General features: G+C 41.3%; 1 protein-coding gene across 5 annotated transcripts in view; it reads left to right on the top strand.

Annotated features, from left to right (window-relative positions):
• LRRC3B (leucine rich repeat containing 3B) overlaps positions 1-23,218 on the top strand; it is a 51,126-nt gene extending 27,908 nt beyond the window's left edge. For 4 of the 5 annotated variants that reach the window (XM_050319249.1, XM_050319255.1, XM_050319254.1 and 1 more), the window contains exon 2: positions 21,954-23,218. In XM_050319249.1, coding sequence (XP_050175206.1) covers positions 22,117-22,896 — 780 coding nt within the window. In that variant the 5' untranslated portion in view covers positions 21,954-22,116 and the 3' untranslated portion in view covers positions 22,897-23,218. Of the gene's footprint in view, positions 1-158; positions 249-691; positions 825-21,953 lie in introns of those variants that run through there. The other variant, XM_050319242.1, reaches the window with a different exon arrangement.
• Positions 23,219-27,749: the final 4,531 nt, after the last annotated feature.

Genomic DNA, 27,749 nt, shown 5'->3' with positions numbered 1-27,749 from the left:
TATACAACTGTGAAAGTAGCATCATGATACAAAATGATGATCTGGTGGGTTAATATTGTAGTTGAAGTTGTAATACACCTTCTGGGTTGACGACAGACTTGCTCATTTCTTCCTGTTTGCAGAGGTGCTTGCCGAAGTACATTTTAGTGTGCGACTCTGAAGAATTCTAGAATGGTTATTTGCAAGATGACAGTTTTTCAGTGGAAAGAGAAAGGAGAGATTGTATATCCTAATGAAAAGGAAAGCAGGTGAGCTGACTTTCCAGGGCTGTTAAGGCTTGTGCCTCAAGGAACCGCTGGCTTGCCAGCCTGTGGTCTCCTGGCTTACCATAGGGCAGCTGTGCTGTGGTCAGTAGCACACACTGTGCATCCTCTGGGATGTCTGTGAAAGTCAGAAGACTACCTCTGTTTATCTCTTCACACTCAGTGTGGTGCATGTCACTCACTCTAGCCTTCCTTTCACAAGGTGCCTTGGACACTCTGGATGATCATGGGAAAAAGTGGTTTTAACCTCAGAGTTCATTACTGAGGAGTGTTCCCCCCAGAACTGTGACCGTACGCTTTCATGCTAAAGAGACATGTCCTTGTGCCCCTTCTCAATAACATCCAGTGGATAACATCCACTGGTTTCTGCAAACGTAGTTTCTTTTTCCTGTCTTTACTGACAGTTTCTTCTGATGTTTTGAAAGCAGCAAGGAGGCCAGTAGCAAGAAGCTGAGGACTGAACAGGATGGCACAGGCGTGGGGCTGACGTCTGCTGCAGTCCTGTTGATGAGGACACGTCCATTGTGGTGACGACATGGAGGGACTACTGATGACATGGCTGTGAGTGTCTGTCTCTTTTGTGTTCTGGTGAGACACTTTGGAGCACAAAGCACTGTGAGAGCCCTGGTGGTGCAGTAACATGTGGCTATTGCCATGTAAACGCCTAGTGCTTACACTCTCTCATCTTCCATGGAGCTGCTTGAATATGGGTTGACAGCACTGAGTTGACTGAGGTTTAACATTGGTCTGCTCCTCAGGCTTGCAGAGGATGCAAGGTTTGAAATGCAGGATTACAAGGATAGGCTCCTCCTTGCAGCTGAAAAAGAAGGAAAATCTGTTATTTTCAGGAAGCATCCTTTTGGGATGCAGGCAAACTGTCCTTGGACCAAAACAAGTGGCACTGAAGCAAGTGGCACCAGAACGAGTGGCAGCCCTTCATTATGGAAGTTTAATCTGTTTTGTTGTGCATGAACTAGTCTGCTATCCTCACTGTCCAGTGAGATGGGGAGAATGGAACTTGGAAGATACCTTTGCCTGACTGAAAGCAAGAAGGGAAGCAGGGAGTGCTTAGATGTGAAGGTGGCTGCTTCACATATGGAGGTGGCTGCTTGTTGCTGCAGCACTGTGGCACTGCATCTATGGCAACTAAGGAAAGGAGAATGAGTAACATAATGTTTCCCGTGATGGGAAGCATGAGGAAAAGGGTTTGAAAATTCTGCTCTCAAGTGATACAGTTTGTTTTGCCATTCTTCATAATATATAGTCTGGGACTTGGTAACAGTGTTGCAGAGGCCATTTGGTCTTCTTTGGGTGTCCTGGACTCTTGACTTGTATTCAGATATGGGATTTGAATGCATAAAAGAGGTAAAGGTGCCTTTGAAAGGAGGAGGGCACTTAACTGGGTGCTTTTCATTATTTTCTCTCTCATTGTGAAGATGTGTGAATATGGGGAAAGACTGCCACTGTATGTTTTGGTGGCCACAGCAGTGAATCTCTCTCTACCTTATGTCAACAGGACATTAATGCTGCTGATGGTGGGCAGTTTCATGGTTTGTCATGTAACTCCCAGAGAGACAGTGTAATTTATAGAATTTGTTAAGGCTAGGCAATTTCACGGGGCTCCAGGTTGTAAGGAGTTCACCCATCAGCTTGTGAGCCAATGTGGTCTCTCATGTGAAACTCCCACATCTGGCTTCCTCCCTTCACAGTGAGAGCACAGGCATAATTTCTAGTTCTCCTTCTTCTTTGTTCTTCGTGCAATTCCACAGGCTTTTCTGACAACCTTGAACATTCCTGTAGGTATCACTGCTCTTCTAGCCTCTGTCTTTTTGTCCTTGAATTAGTAGTCTTGCCAGTGAGACAAAGACTTTGATTGTACCTGAGCCATCTCTTTAAAAAGCCCCTAAATCCTAAGGTTTGTTTCTGACAGAGGAGAAGAGTGAGTGACTTCGGATTCCTATGCTTTTATTTAGGGCAAACAAAACAGCAAACCGAAGAAACAAACACCATCACTACCCCCTCCCCCCCCCCCCAAAAAAAAAAAAAAAATAAAAAAGAGGCAAGTGACAAATAAAATAAACAGGTAGAAAATTGTCTTAATTTCAGAGCAATATCCATTAATTATTTACCACTATATTTCATTACTTCTCCCTTACTTTTTTGGACGTAATTGTTTTAGGAGAGGAAATAGAAGTCTCATTTTACCTGCCAATGCCCAGACCATTTTGGGGAAGTGTAGGACACAACTGACACTTACTGGCAGATAAAGCTGCCAGTGTGCTCAACAGATCTCACCAAGAGTAGCTGTTGCTTCAGGAACCGGAGGAGAAGAAGAGGAGAAGGAGAGTTTATGTATGTCATGCTCCATGCACAGACTCCCTTTGCTCTGATTGGACTTTTATACGTCTTGTTTGAAATTAGCGGATTAGTGACTGGGCAGGGATTGCAGGTGACACAGTGAGGCTTGGCATACCAAAGAAAACCTGAGGCCACTTGGGGTCTTGTACTGAGTGAAAAAATTCAGCTTTGTGGCTCTCCTGGAGTTAGACTGAAATGAGACTGGTAGTAAACAACTTCTGTGCTAATAGCAGGGTACCTTAGCGTGCAGGTGGTTTGGAACAGAAGTGAGTGCCTTTAAGCATTATTTTATGATGTTGTGCATTTCAGACTGAAAAATGGCCACAAGCTTTATTACTTTAATATTAACACTTTTTCATTACTCTCTCTCTCTCCCCTTCCTGCAGACTTCTGCCTTCATCCATTATATAGTGGCTCTTTCTTTTTTTCCCCTTCACCTGGTGTTTTTCGCAGTGTGAGAAACGTGGGTGGCAGGGGAGACATTTGAGGACATAATGGCCCTGCATCTGTCACCAAATGAAACCAAAGACCAGGTTGCCACCGGATAACCTGTTGAGGTAACTTGCAAAGTCCTCAAAGATGGCAGTATTCCTCTTGCCGTTGCTGCTGCTTTCTAGTGACCTGCAAGGGCACTGCATCTCCTATTAGACCTTCTCCTATTAGGTTTTTCCATCCTCCCTCCTGCGCCTTGATGGCAGGTGCTTTGCAGCGCAGGTGTTGGTTTTCATCCCTTCCCAGTGCTCGTGATCAGGTATTTCACTGCGTTTGCCACAGAGGGCTGTGTGCCAGGGTGTTTTAATATCGGAAAACAAGCAACAGTGATTCACAGGACCGAATTTGCCCTACTTTCCTCTGCAATTTAGAAAAATGCTGTTAAAAAGTTTTTTTAAATAAATCCTATTCTTGTATTCTCTTTCCCATTCCAAGTATGTCAAGTTAAGTTTATGTCGGTGCCAGTACCGACTGTGACCAGAGTTAAATTAGACCTCGTGCTAGCTCTGCTTGGTTTTCACTTTTCAACAAGCCTTAGTAAAATAAATCATGTCCCACGTGTCTTTAAATTTCATTATCATGACCTAACTTAATTTGCTATAAATTATTTCTACCTGAGCTTCTTTGGCTGTGAACTTGCAGCCTCCAGTGTCTTGCTTATTGGATCATTGCCCAGCTAATCAAGAATTTTTTTTCCTTTGCAACTCCTGCTTTTTGTATCAGCTAGCTCTGCCAAATTCAACTTGTCTGTATAACATCAGAGGGGACACACAAAGTCTGGTGTATTCTTGTCTTTAAAATAAGGGTTTTATTGAACCGAGTTTCAGTCTTTTCCTGTCGTGCTCTAGTGCTTCTGATAAAGACCTCTTTTCCTTTAGAATAAATGTGACCTCAGTGGTTTGTTCTCATCTTGGAGGCAGCCATTGCAATACTTTCTTTTGACTCTTGATTTTTTTCTTTTCTCCTTGGGTAGAATGACTGACTGACTGGAAAATCTCTGCACACTCAGTATCGAGTAGCTGTGCCTTGGTTTTGGTTTTTTTGCACATCTAAATTTCATGTCTGATAAAGACTAGTGTTTAGTTCCACTGAGAAATGCAGATTTTTTTTTTCTTTACAGCTATTCCTTTTATTTAGCAAGTGTTGATAAACAGTTTTTATTTCAGCCCCCTGAACACTGAAGGCTCGCCTCTCACCAAGCTGCTGAACTGCAAACAGGGTAAAGATTTTTGCTGAGTAAGGGTTAGAGAACCCTTAAAGGATTTCAGCCTGCTACATCAAGTTGTAATAACAACCTGCTATCATCTTATGTCCTCAGAAGAGGAACTTACACAGTGAATTTTTTTTAAGACTTTGGAAAAGTACTCTGTGTTTAAAAAAAAATAAATAAATAAATTACCTGACTTCCTGGTAAGCCTTGGGGATGCTCCAGAGTAGTTATTTCAAAATGAAAATGTGTTGATTGTTGTTTAGATGTAACACATGTAATTTGCAAAGTCATTTAATGGCAGCTGAAAGTCTGATGTAACTCACCAGCACATTAAAAAATAGCAAGTTTTTCTAACTCTCATTTGGAGACAAGTGGTAAACTCTAACTGTTTATGATGAACAGTGTAGCATTATCTTTCAGTATAGCTTTTCTTTTGAAAACAGAGGCTCTTGTTTGGTGTCTAGATCCTGGTGGAACAGGTACATCTGCTGGAATAGTTTAACTATTTTAATATAGTAGTTTAGAGCCCCTGGTGGTCTAGTGGTAAAGGCGCCGCGCTATCACCGCGGAGACCCGGGTTCGATTCCCGGTCAGGGCCACTCCCGGGCAGGTGGGGCTCGTTAGCCCTTAAAGGCAACCCACCTACGTCCTAAGGACCTCGCTGCCACCGTCCAAGCTCGCTTGGCCCAGGCAGATGAACCTTAGGATTAAAGGGTGGGCTCAGTTCTGCGCACACTGTGTCTCACCTAAAAAAATCCAATGCGCAGGCTGGAAGGTGTAAAGACCTTCCCCGGATCTTCGCTCGCGAAGACTGACCATTAAAAATTAATAGTAGTTTAACTATTATGGTGGATGTTGACACAGGTTGGTGCAAGAACAGTGGGTACAAAAGGTACTGCCTTGCACATGGCATTCTCCTCAGTTCTCATATGCTTCAGTCTGACCTAAATTATTGGGCTCAATATGAGGTTTACTGGTAAGATGACACGTCATGTAGTAGGCAGGGGGTCAGATTAGATGATCTAATGGCTCCATCTGGCCTTAAACTCTTAATTAGGGAAATGCTGCCAGAACAGTATGGCATTGAAGCTTTATGCTGCTAGATTTCACTTGCTTGGGGGATCCTCATCTGAAGAAGGGCTACAGAAGTTGTACTTGGGCTTATCTTTTCCTCAGCTTCTAATGGCAGTAGCATCCAGCAGAGCTAAAAGCGGGTCCTGATGGGAACCTGGCAATCTTGCTGTCATGATACAAGAGCCCTGTATCTGACTTATTTCAGTCTACCACATGTTGAGCTTTTAGAGTTATAATGATATGTAAATATAGAAAGAAAATCTATTATTATCCTGGTATTGTGGCATTCAGTGACAGAAAGAACAGGAAAAAAAGGTAAATTTTTTTTGGCAAGCTGATGAAAAAGAAATTACAGTTATTTGGAGCTTGCTCATGGATTAAAATATTAAAAGTGAGAATGTGGTTTTAGTGGTGAGTGGTTAGGTACAGTAAACATTTATGATACCTTTGCTTGACACCGTTGGTGAGAAATGGGAAGTACATTGTGTGTTGTAGATGTGCTCTTTGCTCTCTCAGCTATGCTGGTGGCAGTGTGCAGGTCTGATAACCATTGACACAGCAAAACCAGCATCACTGATCAGCCAGTTTCTTTGGCAAGCCCAAGTGGCTTGTAGTTAACTCAGTGTGTCTGGATTCTGGAAGGTCACTTAAATGTCTTTTAGAGTTGCTTAATTGCTTATCGATCTCATAATTATTCCATACTTGCTGTCTCTTTTGCTATTTTCTGAAATGCATTGATAAGTCACAATTTTAATTTCTTTAATAGAAGATTGTGGTTTTGTGGTGTTGAGCATTCGCTTTTAAGTTTAGAGCTTTTAATTGGAAGTTTCAAACTTTTTTGGTTTATTTTATATGAGGTTACACATTTTATTTTTCTTGCATTTTTCTAAATGAGTTACTCCTGCAAGCCTCTTAAAGGTCCTGTTTTTACACAGCTAGCGTATTTCAAAGCACAAGGAGATGAATTAGTAAGTGCTGAGGTACTCTATTTTAAGTGCTGTCCCCTTTTGCTAATTTATCTTGTGGGGTTTTTTCAACCCCCTTAATATTTTTTCATAAAGAGTAATTGCTCTGGAAGTATGTTCTTTTTCTTTATAGTCCTATCTTCTGTATATTATTCAGTTTGCTTCATTTTAGTAGTAGCTTCTACTGGCTTCTTTCCTTGAAAATTCCTTGTGCTGTGGATTATTGTTCTTGTGTTTCTATCACTGGGCAGTTGTGCATGGAGAGAACCAGCCTTGGTTTCCTGGGGTTTAACACAATAGGATGATCTAAATCCCGCTGAAAAGCAAGAGTTTGTGAAGCTGGATGCTAGACTGCCACTGGGGCACTTCCTCTGCTTGCATCTGTATTTCCTTTTAAGCCATCTAACCCAGGAAATGTGTCTCATCTGTTGTGACCCCTTGCAGTTCCTGGCAACCTGCTCTGTGACAGAGGGTCAGCTGGAAAAAGCAACTTTTGGTCAAGCAACTTTCTTCATTCTCCTCCTCCCTTGTCTTACTTTGGGGTCTGTAACACATCTCTTCTAGGACTCCCCAGTGCCCAGCTATCTGCTGCCAGCAGCTGTCTTGCTGGCTGCTTTGTGCAATGGTTGTCAACTCTACAAAACCACTAACATGTTCCTTGCTGAACGGTCCCTTCAGGTTTGCATGCTTATTTCTGCCTTGCTGACTTTATTACCAGCACAGCTTCCCCAGCCTAATTACAACTTCTCTCTGCCTACTAAGTTACGGGAACATTTGGATGAACCTCAAATGAGACTGAAGATTGAAGTACACAGAACCAAATAAACCCCCTTAAAAGTGGAAGAAAGGTATCTAGGTGGTCTGAATCTTATCTTTGCTAGGCAGTTCCTTGAAGGCCTATCAGTTTCTGATAAGCTTTTGTTACCACAGGTTAGATTTACACTTTGCAAAATAAGAATGAGATTTTCAATTGGACAAGGACACCATCTGCAGTCACCAGATGCAGTTATCAAGATTGAATTGCAAGACTTGCCACTGATTATGCTGGTAATCATTGAGGTGATCAGTGTAATTAACTTGAGATCAAGATGACATTTTCTCTGATCTGATACTGGAGAGTTAAGCTGAAGGAGCATCCATCATTAGCTACTGGATAGAATCTGGGTATGGCTCCAACTGGGCACTTGTCTGTTTCACTTTGGTTATGGGGTTTTGTAATATGGGAGAAAAACATCAGCAAATATTGTGAAATTGCCATTTTGCATTGAAAACATTTTCTGTTGGATTATATCAGATTTATTGAAAACCTACTGCAATCATGAAAGGTGACTAGGTATTCTGTTCATAACCAGTCTTTAGAACAGACTTTAATCTGGGTCTCTCTACCCAAGGAAGACAAAGTATTTCCACTTCAGGTTATTTTAAGCTTTCAGAGTATATTTTTTTTCTAGTATAGATCATATGGAGGATTGACTCAGCTGCTGCTGGAAAGAGTTTTCTTGCTAAACAGAATGCTTGTTGATGTTGTCTCTGAAAATGAGACTGAGACTTGATAGAATATAATCCCAAACTCTTAAAAATGTTTCTTACTCTAATGCACATTAATAATTAATCTAGAAACAACTTACATGACTTTGGAGAACTCCTCACAAGTAGTCATTTGTGTGCGTTGGAGCATTTTCCTTAGCATCTGTAATGTGGTTCTTCATGTTCTTATATAGTGGTAAAAAAATCATTTTGCAGATACGTTTGCTGAGAAGTAACTGGCATATCTCGAGCCAGTTCGAGTGCATTCCTCTATAGATTGCCAAGACAATTTCTCCCAAATATAGTGATAAATGATGTTGAAGATTATGATGTATCTTACATCTTATGCCTTTCATTTTTAACTTACTTTATGTTGCCACTACATATGCGCTGTAACTGTATGTAAGGTTTTCTTTTCTTATTCAATTGGCATAGATTTGCATACAAAACCTTGTTTATATCTCCCATCAGGAAGGGACTGGAGCCTTTTGTAGTCTACATCATATGAAGAGGGTGCAGGAGATAAGTGGGAAAAGTGGGCAACACTGAATACCTTTTTAAAAGCACATGATTCAATCTTTGTTAAGGCTTGAAAGAATAAGGCCTAAGAGCATCCCCTACAGCTGTTTCTTTAATTTTCAGCAAGGATATAAAATTTCATTCCAAGAAACGTGTTGCCACAGAAGAGTTCCAAGAGCAAAGCACCATAGGAAAGTTCGGAGATGATTGGTAATACTTTCCTGTCATTGATCTGTTATCATATCTGCTAAGCTTCACACAAGTATTTATCAGCTGAGTTATGAAATAATTCCTGACTTGACGTGAAAAGGGAGAAAAGTCGAATACATTCTTTAACATGAACTCAACCCATCAGTCTTAAAGTGCTGATTCATTTGCCCACACAGTATAATTAAGCTGTTAATCTGTAATAAGGAGTGATACATTCAGTGATCTCACAATCAGAAAGTAATTATAGTTTAAAATGTTCATTTGGCTCTCCTCAGCCATTTTATTACTCTGTGACTGTTAAGAGAGGGCATTCATGGCTTAGGATCTATAAAATTTTACCTACACAGTTTTCTTCTGCAACTGGAAGTGTCTTATACATAGATGTCTATACTGGAAGTTTTTTGGGAACAAAATGTCAACTAGCATTCTGAGTCCTGTCTTAGGGGAGAATATTATAGTTTGAGTACATTTGGTGTGTTTCATTAGATAATGAATCCATTATGCAATTGAAGTTCAGGCTCACACTGATTAATCATGACATTTCAATTATTCATAGAATCGGTGATCTTTTGCACTCCTTTTTTCCCCCACCTTGTTTGCCGTTGACTTCTATTAATTTCTCTTCTTCCTTCTTTAGGACTTCATCTTGCCCTATTGTGAAATCCTGAAAATCTTCCACTGCTAGAGACTTTGTTCTGGGAATTTAAATCACCTGGCACCTTGCAAGCAGCTCATGGCATCTCTCTGGTGTGGTGCTTCATAGCATTTTAACTGTCTACCTTCAAGGTAGCTGAGCTTTGAAGCAGCCAGGCAGCCACACCAACACATCTGAGGAGTGACAGAGAGAGGGGCATGAAAGACAGAGGTTGTCCTGAGACTCGAAACCAGATTCTTGTTTCATCTGTTAAATTAAATCTCCTCATGTAGTCCTGGAGCCATGGAGAACGTTGAGTTGCCTGACTCAGTGTCCGTCTGCGCAGCTAGTGAGATTGCCCTTAGCTGTGGTGTGCTGACAGTACACAAGTGGTATTGTTTTGAAAAATTGTGTTATTTGTTTAAAGGAATTTACTTGGTGCCATGAAATTTGTTGTTCTGTATTGCACAGACAGCACAGAGATCGGAAGGGGCTTCTGTGCAGCTCCAGCTTTCAAGTGTCATCATTTTCCAGCTCAGTAACCCTTCAGTCTGTCACGTTGCCATGGTGTAGTTTTATCGTATGTCCATAGGGAAGTAGGGAAAAAAAAAAACAACAAAACTTCGTGGGTTTTTTAAATGTTTTAATTTTTGTTATTTTGATACTATCACTTTTGAGCCATCATTGAAATCTTGAAACAGAATTTGGAGTAGGATATGAAAGGAGGAGGCTCAGCATTTTTACATCAATTTTCTTGTGTTTTTAAAAAGTTGTGGGCAAATTCAGCCTGCAGATATTGGTGGAACCAGGCATGATTTCATGGAGGTTTTTCCCCAGTGTGCAGAGATTCTATTAGCCTCCAGAGGTTCTGCTATTCTCAAGCGTGGAACACAAGTGCACAGGAAAACCCAATGTGTAGCTTACTAGAAGGTCTGTATTTACCAATAGTATAAGATTGATTAAGGGTAGGATGTATATAAATAGTTCTTTCCATAGATATCTTCTCTGTTTTAATTCTTCATAAATATGCCATTAGTAATTGTTAGGGAGTAGTGGTGGCAAATCTCTTTCTTTGGGTTCAGGTAAAATTGTCCTGTCCTCAGTCCTCTAGCAAACTGGACTTTTCAGGTTGGATAATCACCCACTAACTTTAGCCTATAGTCTCCATCTTATGGCTGTCTTGTCAATACTAATTGCAAGGGAACTTTTCTAGAGATAAAGTAGTATATGGCATTTTATCACAATGGGAAAAAAAAAAAAGAAAAAGGAGTATGAAGTCATAAAATATAGCTCTGTGTGGATGTGGATAACAAGGAAGGTGCTTGTGTGTGTTTTGTGACAAGCAGACTGGCATTACAGGAAGCAGAACTCAAGGAAAACAATGTATTAAAAAAGGGAGTATTTTCTACTTCAGTTGGTACTTTGCTAAACTCGATGTAAACCAAAAATATTAAATATGGCAAAGTTAAAGCCTGTTTTAATAGAGAATAGAAAAATAGGTTTATCAATGAGCATCTTTTCTATAAACTAACATAGTCAATGTCTTGAAGAGAGGGGAAAAGTTATAATAATGTCAGGTCTTTGAAAACTATAAAACATCTCAGTAATTTTCTAGAAGTCAGATAAAACAATGATCTTTTTATAGTGTTCCCTTTTAATGGATTTTTAGTTATAAAATTTTAATATTTATTCAAAGTGCAAGTTTGCTTTAAAGGATGTCTAAAAAAAGAGCCCTGTAGGAGTCTTATTTCCTGGACTTTTCTAATTCTATATTAAACTTCTGATGCTGTTACTCTGAAGGGTAGGACTTTACTTAGACCAGGCTTGAAGAGTTGAGCTGGTTTTTTTTTAAGGGATCTCTTGAAGTCTTACTGGGAGCTGAGTGTTTCCTTTGAAGGCAGTATTGCTGCCCACAGAAATAGGAACAGTTTATAGATACATATGTGAGTTGTATGGGCTATATGTGAGGAGGATGGGAGGCACCTCGACATGTGCAGTGCATCCCTGGTGTGCAGGGCCAGCAGTTGTTCCCAGGGATTCCTTTGGTATTAACTGAGGAAATTGATGTTTGTTGTGGACTCCTGTGATCCCAAGGAGTGTGAAGCTCTACAATGCCATTTGGCATCCATTTCCAGATGAGGATTTCTCTGGGTACTGTGCCTTTAGTTAGTAGCAGGTCATTTAAGTTTTATAGGTGTACATCATCAGAAGCATGGTAAGCCTAGGTAGGTGAATTGTTCATCATCATCCCCTACGATCCCTGTTCTTGGGAAGTGGAGTTGCACATATTTTTTTCCAATTTTTCTGGTGGTTGAAAAGTGACAGACCAGACAGATTGAGTACAGTCATGGTGCAGCCAACTGCCCACCCCCTGTGGTTGATCTGTTGGCTTCTTCCTTTTACCTCCTCTAATCTTTCCTGCTCGTTTGAGCACATAAGCTACAGTATCAAGAAATTCCTCTCTAATCATGGTGCCTTCAAGTAACTTTAAGTACAAACTGTGTGTGCAAATGCTGAGCATCAGTAGTTGGCTGTGACCCCTTCGACATTGCTGGAGTAACAGATGCAATCTTTTCCATCAGGGGATGCAGCCTTGAAGAGGAGACATTATTCTAGTACCTTACATTATTGATAGGAAAAATGGAGTTACTCTCCCTTCATTTCCTTCACAGTGAGACGTGTGCTGTGCACCTCTTTTTTTTTTTTTGCACTGCAAGATGATGGTGTAGTTGCTCAAATGCCAGTGAAGGCATAATTTACCGTATGGGATCTGCACCAGTTATCATGCATGAGATGGAAATACCACTCAGCATAAGGGATCAGCAGTGAAAACCCTTTGTAGCCAGACTTTCTGACCCTAGAAGCCACATAAAATTCTGTAGGTGACTACCAGCTGTGCTCACTTTCATACTGTTTCCCTCAGACTCAGCTCAAGCTTGCCTTGTTCATGTGCCCTCACTATTTCCCTTGGGATCCCAGTGCTACTGCAGTTGCCTTTAGCATAGGCTGTGGTTTGGGACACAGCTGCAGCTCCCTCTTCATCTGCTAGACACCTTGCATACTTTTGTATCACGGGTGGGGTTCGGCCCCGTGATCGACCCTAGCGCACATCTTGTATAGGGAAGAGCCCCCCAGATAGGTGACTCACAAAATGGCTCTTTATTAACACAAGGTTTCAGTTTATATAGAGGGTACATAGAAGGGTCCCGAACAAGGGTGGGATTCTTGCCAGAGGCACGAATCCGGAGGGTCAGAGATAAGGGAAGATGGAGGGATTGGCTGCAGGGATATGTCCAGCCATATAGGGAGATTTGGGAGTTAGGGAAGGAGGGGAAGGAATGGCAAGGGGGGCACAGATAGGGGGGTCCTGCGGGGGTCTGTGGAAGCGGCGTCTTATCGTTGGATCTCAGACGCTTCCTGCAGTTGCAGCTGTCAGAGCACCTCTAGATCGATTTCTTCCTCCGAGGTTTCTTCGTAGCCTTTCTGCATCTGTCTCCATTCTCTGCAGGCCTCTGCTGGTCCACTCCCGACATCTCCCCCTTTCCTGTTTTTGAGGACTGGGAAAGCTTGGGAAAAACTTTTAGTCATGGATTTTTTAACACAAAAAATTAGACAGGGAAAGAAGACAAGGATGGAAAAAGTGATAATTAGAAATAAAGCGATTCCTTTAAGAACCTTGTTGACCCAGTCAGAAAGGGAAGGAAAGTGGAGCCAGCTAAAGAGACCTGAAAAACCCTTGTCTTGGTTTATGGTGATGTCACTAACAAGTTGTTTCAGAGTGTGGATGCTTTGGTACACACTCTCAGAGTGGTCTGAGAAGTTCAGACAACACAGCCCTTCAAATTCTTTGCAACCGTGGCCGTGGGCAAGAAGTAAAAAGTCAATGGCTGCTCTATTCTGGAGGGTAGCTTCCTTGATTTTCAAGGTGTCTGCTAGTAGGTTTTCAATGGCAAGAGAAGTGGCATTGGCTTCTTTGGCCATCCAGCAGGCCATGTGGGCTAGAGTGGAGAGGGCTTTGGCTGTACCAATGTTGGCAAAAGGGAAGCTGGCCCAAAATCTCTGAGTGTGGGACCAAATTTGAAATTTGGGGTCACAATCTGGTGGGACATGGATGTTTAGTTCATCCACCTTTGCTGGATTGTTTTGAGGGGCCTTGCGTGCCGGTGGTTTAGCGTCCTCATCGATTGGGAGTGGTCTAGGTTTGGTGCGCATTAAGATAAAGGATCTTTTACTTCGAATGGGTTTGGGTTTGTCAGAAATTTGGTTCCTGATTATTTGCAATTTAGCTGGGTTGTACAGAGTAAGTTTTCCAATGGTACATGGCCCTCCCACTGGGTTTTTTGGGATGCCTTGCCATGTTCTATCGCCACAGATAAGAAAGTAGGTGGAAGGCAGTTTTGTGGGTTTAGAGAAACGTTCAGTAGGAAGAGGGTAAGGTTTGGAGTTATTGCACCATGCGGTGGTGTTAGTATAGATGGAGGAGATGGGGGATAGGTTAGGTGTTAGGTTAAGGCGACTAGTAGTAGGTTTGAATCTAAGGCAAATGGTAGTTACAGATGAGCCTAAAAGGTCTAATTCTTGGGGATCAGTGTCTAGGGCACCTAGACGCAGGAGGGTTTGGGAAATAGTGTTTGGAGAAGGAAGGAGATTATCTACGAGGGAAGTGTTTTGGATAAACCTGTACCAGTCAGGAATACCCACGAGACAGCTTTTAAATGGATGACTCACGCTGTCGAGGGAAAGGCACATTGTATCACTGTTGGTGGCTTTGGCTAGGGTAATCCAGACGTTTTCTGCTGGTCGCTGCATCCAGTCTGGAATTGAGTAGATTGAGGCAGTCTATGGTGGAACAAAGAGGATGAGAAACAGGAGGGTCTGGAGTCTTCTAGGAAGGGTTTGATCCTTCTTGAGGGGACCCATCTTGGACTGTTCCTGTTGTAGAATTGGCCCAATAGTGCGAAAGGGTGAGTGGATCCTCTCATGAGCTTCCACAAGTTGATGTGTCACATCTGTCCATTGTCCTGATGCTTGCTTGGTGTTGTCGGGTGCTGTGTTACTTTGTATGACAGCACCTGTGACTGTAATGATTGTGGTAAATGTTGCACGTTGCTTTATAGATGCAGAACTTGGTGCTTGGTTCTCTGAAGGGGTTGTTTTCAAGCTTTTGGTAGATGTAGAAATTGTCTTTTTAAGAGTAGTCTGGTTTTTGTTATTTACTGTTTCAGTTTGTGTGGTTGAAGCAGCTGCAGGTGTTTCTTTCTGTGTCTCTGTAGAGGTCTGCTGCTTGGAGGCAGGCTGTTTGACTTCAGTTTGCAGTTGTGTCTGTATTTGAGGCAGGCTAGGAAACAGTGTTTGATACTGAGAACTGTCTGATGATGCAAGAGGCATTGCAGCTGAGACTGGAATATCTATAGGTTGAATCGGTGTTGTTGCCACTGATGTTTCATGGGCGCGGCCATGATTGTCGATGTCATGTGACGGAGGGGCGGAGGGAGCCCCCCCTGAGTCACTTGAGAAGGCTGGAGCTTCTGGGACTGAGTTACTCACGTCCCGTAGGGAGGAGGAGTTTTCCAGGGTGTACGAAGGAGGCGTGTATAAGCTGTCTGCGACCGCCCACTCTCTCTCCCCTCCCTTTTTGTAAAGTTCAGAAAAGTTTTCGTGCGGTTTGAATGTTTCTTTGTTCTGTTTTTTGCCATCTTGGCTGCCCCGGGACATCGTCCCGCCGTCTGTCTCTTTGTTCTCCCCCCACGGTCCGTCCCCGGTTCCCGCTGTCTCTGCCTTGTTCTCCCCCCACGGTCCGTTCCCGGGTCCCGCCGTGTCTGCCGTGCTGGGAAAGGCTTGGGGTGGGGGTTGCTCCATTGCCGGGGCTGAGGGGGTTTGTGGGGGGTCGTTTTCATTCCTGCCGTGGCTCCTGCCTTTGTTAGTGTCCACGGCTCGGGGGGGCTCTGCGGGCTCTGCTGTCGGTGTGAGTCCCGGTTCAGCGGGGGAGGGAGGGGGATTGCTCCTCTCGGGCTCCTCCGCTGGGTGCGCGGGGCGAGCGGGGGAGGGAAGGTCGTTTGTAGGCAGGTTTGTCGGCTGTGGCTTGTTAGGAGGGTTGATATCAGATTTTAAAGTATTTTGTGCTTCTAAGGCTTTTGTTGTTTCCGGCTTTTTAGGCTGTGGCTTGTGCCTTTCTTTTTGTAAGACTGTGAAAATAAGCCTCCAAGCTATTAATGCTTCAATAGCTAAGGAATCACCTCTCTCGCCTATTTTCCAAAGGTGATTTCCAATTTTTTTCCAGGTTTCATAATTTAGGTTCTCTGGAACAAAAGACTGATTTTCTTGGAGCCACTGAGTTAAAGCTTTTAGAGAGTTTTTGTCACATATATGTACTTCAAGTTCAAATACAGCTCTGATTTTCTTATAGATTTCTTTTTGTGGCTCATTTAATGTAGTTTCGAATTGATGCCATTGTTGGTAAGGTAATAATTGTGGCGAGAAAAGTTTGCTTTTGAAACTACATTTTGTTAAAGTTTTGAGGGATTTTTGATGTTTCGAGCTAGAAGATTTGTTTCCCATTATTAAAATAAAAAAGTTTTGGGTACCTCACCCGCTATCTCACGGGGTGCTCTGGTCGCAGTCGGACTGGAGCGGGGCTGCAGCTGCGTCTCCCAGGACGGGGTGGCGGTGGTCCGAGCACGGGTGGAGCGGGGCGCGTCCGCGGCGCTGGGTGCAGGGTCGGCGACCGGCGGTTTCAGCGGCGGCGGCGGCGGCGGCGGCGGCAGCTCCAAGCGGGGGGGTCGTTCGGACCGGGGGTTTTTTCTCGCAGCAGCAGCGACGTGAGACTGAGTGGACCGGGGGTCCACGGACCGCTTGAGTGAGGCAGGGTCGTGGGGTGGGTTTGACTCCGGAAATCAAACGGCACCAGTAGCTCAGGTGAATCAGAGACCTTTCTTAATATAAGAAAGAGGAGTTCTGACCACGTTGAGCGCCATTTATCACGGGTGGGGTTCGGCCCCGTGATCGACCCTAGCGCACATCTTGTATAGGAAACGAGCCCCCAGATAGGTGACTCACAAAATGGCTCTTTATTAACACAAGGTTTCAGTTTATATAGAGGGTACATAGAAGGGTCCCGAACAAGGGTGGGATTCTTGCCAGAGGCACGAATCCGAAGGGTCAGAGATAAGGGAAAATGGAGGGATTGGCCGCAGGGATATGTCCAGCCATATAGGGAGATTTGGGAGTTAGGGAAGGAGGGGGAGGAATGGTGAGGGGGGCACAGATAGGGGAATTCTGCAGGGGTCTGTGGAAGCGGCGTCTTATCGCTGGATCTCAGGCGCTTCCTGCAGTTGCAGCTGTCAGAGCACCTCTAGATCGATTTCTTCCTCCGAGGTTTCTTCGTAGCTTTTCTGCATCTGTCTCCATTCTCTGCAGGCCTCTGCTGGTCCACTTCCGACACTTTTGCCTTTGGGTTTTTTGAAACTCATTGTGTGCCATGGCTCTGTAGTCCCCTGCAATCTCTGAACCTAACCAGAGGCATAAAAACTTCTTGTGCAGCTGGGACTGTACTCTGCCCATTGTCAGGGCTTCACTCTCCCATTGTTGGGGCTGGGCTTGGAGCGGGCTGACCCGGTCAGTTATGTATCAAATAGCTGTGATCAGTCCCCGAAATGGAAAGAGGGAAAAGAGAGAGAACACTGTGGAGTGGGTAGGGACAGGAACATGGTGGGAAGAAGAATGCCTCCTGATGGACACTGTACTAAAAAGGAGACAATGCTTTAGCTGCAGCTTGATGCCATAGCCCCTTCAGTCTTTTTTCCTTGGCATCCCATGACATTGCGTCCCAAAGAAAGAGAACATTCCAAAATACCTGCAATATTTATCTAGTTGCTATGGCTAGAAAGGGTGCATTCTGCACAGTGCCTGTGCTTGTAGGCTTATATTTTCTAGGATGATATCTTTTTCCATTTGTGCTTGTTTGTGAATTAAAACAACAAAAAATAAAATATTCTCCCCCATCTCTTGTCACTGAGAAGTACTTACAACCTGTGATCTGGTGAAGGGCAGTGGGGTAGTGACAGCAGAGAGTTGATGGTTATTCTTCCCATCAGTGTTTGATCACAGGCAAGATGAGCAGTGATGCTGTGTATGAGTCTGTTGTGTTTTACGTTGGTGTGTACATGTGTGATCCTGCTTTACAGACTTAATTTGTGGCCCTCATTCTGTGATTTACAACAGGAATCAATCAATAAAGGTATTTACATTGGACTGTGGTTTTGTCTTCAACATCGATCAGGAAAAGGGTGGTGTTCTTGGTCTTTCCTCAACAGAAATGTTTGGGAATTCACCTGAAACTGTCCGAGAATTCAGGTGAAATTCTAAGTGTAAGTGTTATCCTATTGTAGTGACTTGAACAACGATATTTGATTGTCGCAGGTAATTTTTGTAGTGCTAGAAAGGAATCTTTGAAGGACCCTACTGAAATGTAGATACACAACATGTGGAGAGGGCATCTCATGAACAAGTAGGGAGTAAATCCCTCTCTCACATCTGGAAGATAAAAACTTCCAGGAAGAAAGTCGTCAACGAGTGGCTCTGCTGATTTCGCCTGATGGCTGAGGGGATTGTGTGTGTGTGTGTGTGTGTGTGTGTGTGTGTGTGTGTGTTCAAAATACTATAGGCAGAATACCTCTTAAGGTTGATTTTAGTTTATGCTTTTGAATCCTCTGATGGCAGTGGCTGGCACTCAAGTACAAGGGTCTGAAGCTCCTCCACTCTCACTTTTTATGAAGGTTGTGTGGAGGGAGGAACCAGTGAGGAATTAACTACTCATACATGTGTGAGTACTTGAGTAATGACTAAAGCTGCCATGTGGACTCTGAAAGTCTCTACACCAGAGTAGAAACCCCTTCCCCTAGCTGGACATCTTTTACTATATATAGGTTTGATTCTCTTTTTATGCATCTTTTGTTGTCTTAGTATTGTTCTAAACAACAAAAGGTCTCAGTCTGTGTTATTTTTAGGCTGTTCTGTGTGATAGTTGTAGGATTTCCTTTCATCCTATATCTTGCCCTGATGACAAAATATGAATTAATATAGCAGGCAGTCTTGTTCCTGGACTGTCTGTGTGACTTGGCTAAGTCTGTGGGCCCTTTTTCCATGTTGGTAGTTGGAGGCACTAATGCTTCTTTACATCATTAGTTTCTTGTGGGGAGAAGTTATTAATCAAACAGATAATTTAGTAGTATTTCATTCAGGAGCTAAGATACAGTCTCTGCACCTTTTTTGCCGTAAAGTACCTGACACCTGGAGCTCAGTAGAAATCTCTCTATCTATTAAAAGCAGTGTGCTTTCCCTGAGGATTTCAGGATTTGTACATTCTGCTACGCTTTTGGATGTTTGTGTTGAGCGAATGGTCTTGGGGGAGCATGAGAAGAGGAAAGCTTGAAAACCCATTTAAATTACAAGACTATAAAGAACTCTTTTGTGCAATCTTCTGTTTGCAGTTTTATTGCCCTGCAATATTTGACTTGTATGTTAGGTTTTCTGTGTTTGTATTTGTATTTTAGAAATGTACACAAAAAACCTTTTTATAACATGCTGATACCAGTGCTCATTGGATTGCTGTCACTTCCCTGTGCCTTTGTTTACTTTTTAATTTAGTTTTAGTTTTGTTCTTTATTTGCAGATTTATAATTAATTCATATATTTATTTTAATTCTGTGTCTTCCATCCCTTTCTCTGTAGTCCTTAGTGTTTCTGTCTCTTGTATCAGTTCCAACTTTGCTACCTTCTTTATTTATTGTGTTCCAAGCAGAGAAAATTAGATGGATGTTCAAGAAACCATAAATATCCCTATTGGCATTAAAAATGTTTAGATCCTAGTTTTCTTTTCTCTTCTTGCAGTGATAAGGAGTAAAGAAAGTTCCTTCTGTAAGTTTATTGTTGAAACCCAAACCTCAGATATCCCTTGGATCAGATATTCTGATTATGGAAGCAAACAAAGCTTTGTTTACCCTGACTGATGCTCAGTCCCCTTGCATGTCTTCCAGTTCATTTACTGAGAATTTGCTGATCTTTGTTCTTGTTTAGCTAGGTTTTGTTGACTGTGTTGTTCATTATGGGTTTAAACTTGTATTTTCTCTTTCTAACAACTTAAAACATTGGGAGTTTTTTCCCCCTTTGTATCCATTTACTTAGTTATGTCTTTTGAAGAGGTGTTGCTTCATTAAACATTTTCCTGCTTAGTCTGTAATGATCCTACTACTTCCACTCTAAACACATCATTACATTAAATAGTTTCATTTGTCTTCAGTGGGATGAAGATGTTGCACATTGTCTTTGGTTCTTGAGGCCTCTTTGATACGTGATCTTCAGTGGTGTAACTGCACTGTGGAAGACTCAGCTGGGTCTATGCCAGTCTTCCTATGCAGGGTTTTTTAGCCTGTAATGGAGCAAATATGATATCACACTGGTGACAACAGTATGATTATGCTTCTACAAAATTAAGCATCTGAGACTGCTTTAGGTCTTGTCTCTTTCACCCCTGTCTATTCCTGCAGTAGGACTCCAGTGTGTATGAGTAGATGACATGATGCTCGTTCTGTGGTGATGAACTGGACCACTTACCTGCTCTTTTGGTGCAGCCTGGTGGTGAGATACGTAAACACAAAGGGAGAAGACAATAGGTGTCTGTTTTTCCAGGGGACGGGGCTGTTTTTCCACTACACCCAGGGCTGCTGGAGGGAGAAGCAGATTGCCAGCTCAGAATGCCAGGGGAAACAGCTGCCAGCTCCAGCTTGGCCTCCAAATGGGCTTCACATTTTAGCAAGTACTTAGCGCTTTTGGGCAGGCTGGGAAAAAACAACTTCTGGAACTTACCTCCTTCTGTAGCAGATTTCTGTCTGGTCTGAAGACCAGGCAGTGCACTGACCAAGGAGCCAAAGGGAGAAATGGAAAGGATGCACCCAGTGCAATGGGGTTCTTTCACATTAACCCTGTTTCTTCCACAGAGGTCACGAAGGACTCCATTGGTTGGGGAGGTGCTACCTCACCTCTCTCTCCTGAAAGGGAGCTTTTCATGCTCTGCTTACTTTCCTTCTTAATGGTTTCACGTTTTCAGGGTTAACATCACAACTTCTCATTGCTAACACTCTTTTTAGTTTTAGAGTAGAAGTTTTATGGAGTCCAGGTGTAACTTTCTGTTTAGGTTCTTAGGCAATCTCTGACTTGAACAATAGGTAAGTTGAGGATTAGTGGTAATACACTACTCTCTCCAGTAGTTTCAGTGAGTGTGCGCTGAGCTTTTGCCATTCCTGAGCAGTGGAGTAATCACACATAATGTACATGCTATTAAGCTGGGTTTGAATTGTTTTATTTTTTTCCTGTGGGATTACTGAATACTGTGCTTCAGCAAAATGGATTAAATAAAACTTGAGCTATGGGTTTGAAATTCTGCATGAAACATCTGATCCATATTGCTGCAATGTGCCAGAAGCTGCAGTTGGTATGTCAGTTCTGCAAGCAAAAAATGATTGCAATGCAATTTCTTCTTTTTCATGTAAAATCACACGTATCCTCCCTGCAGGGATTTTCTTGTTCAGTGGACTGCAGTGTGGATTTGGAAAAAACCCCGTAATTCATTTATATGTAAATACAACCTCAAGGCTGCAAATATCCAAGCTTCTACAAAGACAGAGGCCATGTACATGAAAACAAATGGACCTGTTGTTGTTAGAAATTCATAGTTTACCATAATAGGGGTGGGGGAAAAGGCTGTGTTTGAAACCATATAGGTCAGCATTTCCGACTTCTGTGTTTGTGTTCCAATTAAAGGAAAAAATGGAAAAGCTTCTGGATATTTACTATTTTTAGGCCAACTTGAGAGGGGAAAAGCAGAAACAATATTTTTCATATGTTCTATTAGCAAAATATATGCCACAAATAAGATATTTTCGTGTTTGGCTCATACGTAGGTTTGTGTGAGTTTCATTTGGTTTGGAAGTGGGGTGTGTGAATTTTTGGCAGTTGTTTCATTTCTTTTTTTCTATGTTAAATGCAAATAAATTTATTTTTCAAGATAACTGGAAGTAGAAATTATGTCTGTGGGTCTCACAAAATGCAGGGAATTACAGAAAGTCCAGCATTTGAAAGCAGAAGAGAAGGAGGGGGGAGAGAAACAAGGAGATGGTGGATGTTTGTGGTGTCTTGCAGCAGCATTTCGTTTACCTAATTTTTGTTCCTTGATATAGTAAAAATATTTCTTTGCTAAAGTATTCTGATTTGGACTTATAACAGCATAAATTATTTTGGATATAAGTTCACATTAACCAGCACAAATTCCTCACTTACCTCTTACTGTTGCTGGGGATACAACTTCTGGCTCCTATTAATGCATCTTCTAGTTCAGCAAGGGAAAATGCAATTTAGTTTTATACCTGTTTTAGAAAAATCTATGATAAAAATGAACCAGTGTCTTCTCTAATAAGTATTAAAGACCAAACCTGTGCATTTGTAGTAAGTGCAGTCTATCCTCTTAAAAATGTCCTGGGTATATATGCACTAAACTCAAGATTAATAGGAGTTACCTAAGATAATAGGTCATTTATTTAGTGTTGCATTTCACTTCAACTTCTTTTTATTTCTGGGGTTTTTTTATGAAAACAAAGTTAATGTTGGAGTTTATGGTATAAAGAACTTTATTTCCTTCCTCTCTGTAGGCATTCTTCGAAGAAGAGCATTGACCATGAGGAAGTCCTTGTGTTAGTTGGATTTTACTAATCCCACTGAAGAAAATGGAGCCACGTTTCGGCTTTGCCAAACCTTTTTCCACCACAGTTGGCTGAAAGTGTAATGGTCATGTGATTATGCTGACACCCCAGCATGCATTTGGTAGACCTGTGGTTAACTCGTTCCCTCTCCATGTGTCTGCTCTTACAAAGTTTTGTCCTCATGATACTGTGCTTTCATTCTGCCAGTATGTGCCCAAAAGGCTGCCTCTGTTCCCACTCTGGAGGTCTAAATGTCAGCTGTAGCAATGCAAACCTCAAGGAAATACCCAGAGATCTTCCTCCAGAAACAGTCTTACTTTATTTGGACTCCAATCAGATAACATCTATCCCCAACGAAATTTTTAAGGACTTGCACCAACTGAGAGTCCTCAATTTATCAAAAAATGGGATTGAATTTATAGATGAACATGCCTTTAAAGGGGTGGCAGAAACCTTGCAGACTCTGGATTTGTCCGACAACCGGATTAAAAGCGTGCACAAAAACGCTTTCAACAACTTAAAGGCCAGAGCCAGGATTGCAAACAATCCCTGGCACTGTGACTGCACACTGCAGCAGGTGTTGCGGAGCATGGCCTCCAACCACGAGACAGCCAACAACGTCATCTGCAAGACTTCTGTGCTGGACGAGCACGCAGGGAGACCGTTCCTCAACGCTGCCAATGATGCTGACCTCTGCAACCTTCCTAAAAAGACTACTGATTACGCCATGCTGGTCACCATGTTTGGCTGGTTCACCATGGTGATCTCCTATGTAGTTTATTACGTCCGACAGAACCAGGAGGATGCGAGGAGGCACCTTGAGTACTTGAAATCCCTGCCAAGCAGGCAAAAGAAACCAGACGAAGCTGATGACATTAGCACTGTGGTATAGTATTCTGAATACAATGACTGCCTTTGTGATGGGAACTAGAATTGGATGACACTAAAACCAGAGGTTTACTTCTAACACTTGTTGTAAACATTAAGACTTTTGGGGTTGTTTTTTTTTTCCTGTTTAACTGAATTACGCCACTGTTGAGCTTTCTAAGGGAAAGTTTTGTCTGGGCGGTATACTTCAATTATTTCTCTGGTGGTATCCTAAAGCAAGTGAATTAATATGTAAACATTAGTTTAGTCCCATTCCACTATTTAATAACGAAATTTATTTTTTTAATTTAAAAACCAAATAAAAGCTTAAATTTGAACCATGTAAAGCAGAGTAATTTATTGATCAGAAACCTGTGCAGTGCCAGAACACACATTTGGTTTCTTCAGAGGAACAATGATGAAGAGGTCCAGAAGTGAAGGGTCCCTGAAGGGCAATTCTCACCCACGGGTGCAAAGTAAAAAACTGGTGAATGATAGCCTGTCTGGGGGGCTGCCCACCAGGATGGGAGAGGGGTGCAGTGTGAGGAGAGCAGATTGCTCTGACTCCAAGTGTAAGGGACTGATGCTTGGTTAAGACCTCAGAAGGCATCTTGGCAGGGAGGAGAAAACGTAAAGGAGCTGCATTTCAGGACATCAAAGAGAGGTAAGTTGAGGGTATGTGATGGATTTTCATCTTACACTTGCTTACTGCCTTGCATGAGCTTCATGCAGGTGTCCTCAGCACTGGGGAATACAGCAAGGCAAGAGCAAACTTAGTATACTGTTCAAACTGGAGTACCACTAGTGATGATTGAAATAAAACCTAATAAAACTGATTTTTTTTTAATCTGTATATAATCTGTTCATAACTAAAAGTGACTTTATTTTTTAGGGTGTAGTCTTTTTTTAAAAAATGAAGGAAATAAATGAATATATAGGCTAGACATATTCTGTTATGTGATAGGAAATACATGTTTTTGTATGATTTCATGGCTAAATATTTGGGAAGATATAAAGCCCACATGCAGTTAAACTCAGTGTTGCATATGAAATGGATATTTTAAATCTCTGCTGTCTTTGAAAATATGATGGTTTTCTCTTTTCATAGATAAACTTTTCAAAGGGAACAAATTGACAAGAATGTATTCCTCTTGTTCTTTATTACCATAATAAAATGATGTTTGTATCTGGGTCCCTGTAGATCCAGTCTAACTGACATTGGAATATGTATTATGGAAGGGTGGGTAAAAAAATGTATAAAATGCTGCTTTGCTAGAACAAGTGTTAAAGGACAGCCTTAACAATTAAAAAAACCAAAACTCTGGAGTAATTTCTACTATTAGGTTATCTGTTATTTCTGTTACAGTTATACTCTTTTATATTTTAGAGGGCACAAGCTTGTTTACTTCATTTCTTTCAGAACATTGTTGAAAGAAGAGCTAAAAGTTGTTTCAAAGCCAGTGAGAGAGCAGGAAAAAAATTTTTTTTTTTTTTTTTAATATGCGTGGAGTCAACTTTTATGTAATCTTTGTAGGCTAAGTCCTACCTGAGTTCTTGTGACCAACGTAGCTGTTTGCATTGCTTTATCTCCATGAACAGTTTTTGGCAAATCAAGAGAGTGTTAATGTTTGTAAAGGGCACAGTCTATCCGGGAAATATCTGCTGTCTGATACTTCTGTCCCTGAAACTACCTCCCTCAAGTAAAAATTTTATTTTCTAAGCTGAAAAGGCTCCTTAGTTTGCATTTTATACTTCCCTTTCTCGAAGCTCTATCTGGCTAGCTACTCAGCCCCCCGAGCTCTGCATAGGCTCCTGCGGGAGCCAAAAGCAGTAGGGTTAAGTACACATAGGAATCTGAAGAGAGCATATAAAATATTATACTCTACTGGTAATATAACAAACCCTACTGAATGGGATGTGTAGTGCCTCTGTATAGGCTGAGCCAAATTTGTTCCTGATGTAATTCTCCTAATTTCTCTAAAATTTCCTTCAGAGTGAAATTGGTTTGGTTTCTATCACTGTGTTCCCCAAGTGATATTTAGGATCCAGCTAGTATGCTACTTTTGGAAAAAGCAGGGGGGACTAGCTAAAAGAAGGGGACTGAGCTGGAGGTACCAATATAATCAAGAATTCAGTATTTATTCACAGCTGAATGCAGAAATTTCTCCACAAAATTTGGACAAAATTATTTAAACAGCAATGTTTACAAAATTCTGGATAGTCTTAAAATGTTTTTTAAACACTTGCGGTTTTAAAAATTATATTTCAAGCAACATTTTAAAAAAAGAGCCCTCTTCCCAAAACTGACTGACAAAAATGTAAAGAATGTATCTTTAGTTTTTTGGTTTTCCATTTTAGTACTTGATCCGCAAGACAGGATATGGAGCTGGTATAGATTTACCAAAGGTGAATTTCTGACTCTACATCTTTAAATCCAGACCAAAATTAATTTAAACCAAGTTAAGCATTACTCTGTAGAAATGCTTTGGAAGGATAGTTTTCAGTCAGTTCTCCAGGTCTACTGATTTTCTTTAACTGATCTCTATCAAACGTCTCTCCTCACAAAGGTTTTCCTTTGAAGTCCGTACTGAAATCTCTTTTTTAAAGTGTTAGAATCAAGGCAATACTTGGACAACCAAGAGATGCAAACTCATCAAGCTGAATTTAGCTGATGAGGAAAATTAATTAAATCACTGTTCCTCAGCTATGTGGACCTGACAGTGCTAGTTTTCCTGTCAGCTCAAATACTTGAGCTATATTTCTTTGTTTCATTGAAAAGGAACTGAAAAGAAAGATAAAAACTTTTAGCATAAAAAGATGTGAGTTTTTTTCATGTTTACTACACACCTTTCTGTCTAAAGCTACCCTGGAGAAAAACCTACACTCTGCCCTTTGAAGTCAATGGAACAAGTTTTTAAACTCTGATAAAGTTTAACACTTCAAGGAGTTATTTACAAAACCAGTTTTGCTCAAAAATTAGTAAATTGCTGTATTTTTTGCTGTGATACCTTAGCATGTAAATACAGATGAAATTGATGTTTTCTTATTCACAGGAGATAGCATGTGGCAGAAAATGAGGGACATACATAACACAGTGATTTTTTATTTTTGTTTTCAATTAAGATAATTCAGGAAATGTAGAGCTGGGGCTTAATAACTTAAATGTCATTAATTTCTCTACCCTGATTTTCTTAAAAAAAAAAACTTCCATAGTTTTTGTTTCAAAATGGTAAATGATGACTCTCTCAACCTTGGATTTTTTCTTAAAGGTAATGGTGATTTTTCTCTGTTAATTTTGTAGTGTTATTATGATCTGTGAGTAAGATCTGTGATAGTGCATTTGGTCTGTGTGTATTTAGGCTCAGACTTTATGTTTTTTATTTTTTTCTTAGCTTGGTACAGAATTAGATACAGATATCTTGATTGTTAACAGACACTGGGGTTTCAAGTCTTTGTAAGAGCAAGATTTTGCACTGCAATTGCCATAAATTTCAGGGTCTGAGTAGGGACAGAAAGTGTGGTGATCCAGGTTCTCGTCTTCCCAGGGAGGAAAGAAGATAATAGAATCCTAGTTTACCAAAGAGATGCCATGCAGAAAATCTACCACATTGTTTTTCAGCTTGAAAGGGGAAAATTGTAGGTATTAGGAAGCAAAAAAGGAAAGTAAAAGGAAGAGATGGAGACTTAAACACTTGAAGGTGTCATGGAGTTTTGCAGCATATTTAGATGTGCAGTGGGGTCACGGAGTTTTGAAAAGGGTGTCCCTCAAATTCCACACCTGGAAAAAGAGCTAAACTAAACAAGAGTAAATGAGATTTTCATGAGTTAAAACCATAGTCTTTAAATTGTAAGAGAGAAATCCAGAGAAGGAAAATGGGATATGAATTCTAGTGGGGTTGGATGTAAAGCCATAGTGTGACCAAAACAAATGGGAACTTTTTTTTTCCTAAGCAAATCAGCAAGGGCCAAGAGTTAATTGGGTATTAAGGGAGCACTGTGGGTAGATAGGACAAATGTTCTGAAAGAAACTAGGCTAGCATGTGAGAAGGGGGAAAAGTCATCCCATGAGTTAGTTACTGGTTAAAAGATAAGAAACAAAAGTAAGAAGAAATTGTCCATTTTCTTGAAGGAGAGTGGTTAATTAAATTCCTGAGAAGGTGTCCCAGAGATCTCAGAATAGGAACGATGCTGTACAGTGTATTTCTGGGTGATGTGGACAAGGGAGCTGATAACATTTATGGATTGTAAATGGTTATGCAGGGCAGTCCAACCTATAGTTAATTGTGAAGAAATACAGAAGGTTTTCACATTTCTGTGTTGGCAGGTGATGATAAAATGAAGGTTGGATTTGGTTTGAATAACTATGAAGTACTGCAGATGGCACATCCGTAGCTCTGAACACAAGGATATTCTCTAAATTGGCTATAATCAAATGGAAAAAAACATTTTGGAGGCACCGTGGGAAGCTCTTCAATGACAAATACTAGAAATTATTAGGGGGGAAATAGTTAAACAGCATGGTGGAATGACACGAAAAACCACTGAATAAAATCTGTTATGAATCCACATCTAGAACATTGTGTTCAGTTCAGATTCTCCTTGTCATCCAGAAAGATGAACTTATATCTGAATTACTGTGTAGAGAAAGACAATAAGATCATGAAGGATATGAAGTTGTTTCCATAGGGGAAGACATCTAACATCCCCAAGCCTGGGGGCAAGATACCATAAGAACTCATGATAGTAACTGGAGTAGTACACAAAAGGTAACTTCAGAAAGTCTGATCTCTGTTTCTTGCAACAGAAGATAGAGCAGTTCTGATTAGACAGTGTCAGGCAATGGGTGTTGGGTTTTTCTTAAAATACTTTTTGTAGAGA

Source organism: Myiozetetes cayanensis, unplaced genomic scaffold, assembly GCF_022539395.1.
Source record: "Myiozetetes cayanensis isolate MyiCay16 unplaced genomic scaffold, myiCay2020 scf1, whole genome shotgun sequence".
Taxonomy (NCBI): Eukaryota; Metazoa; Chordata; class Aves; order Passeriformes; family Tyrannidae; genus Myiozetetes; species Myiozetetes cayanensis.
This window is presented reverse-complemented; position numbering and strand designations above follow the sequence as displayed.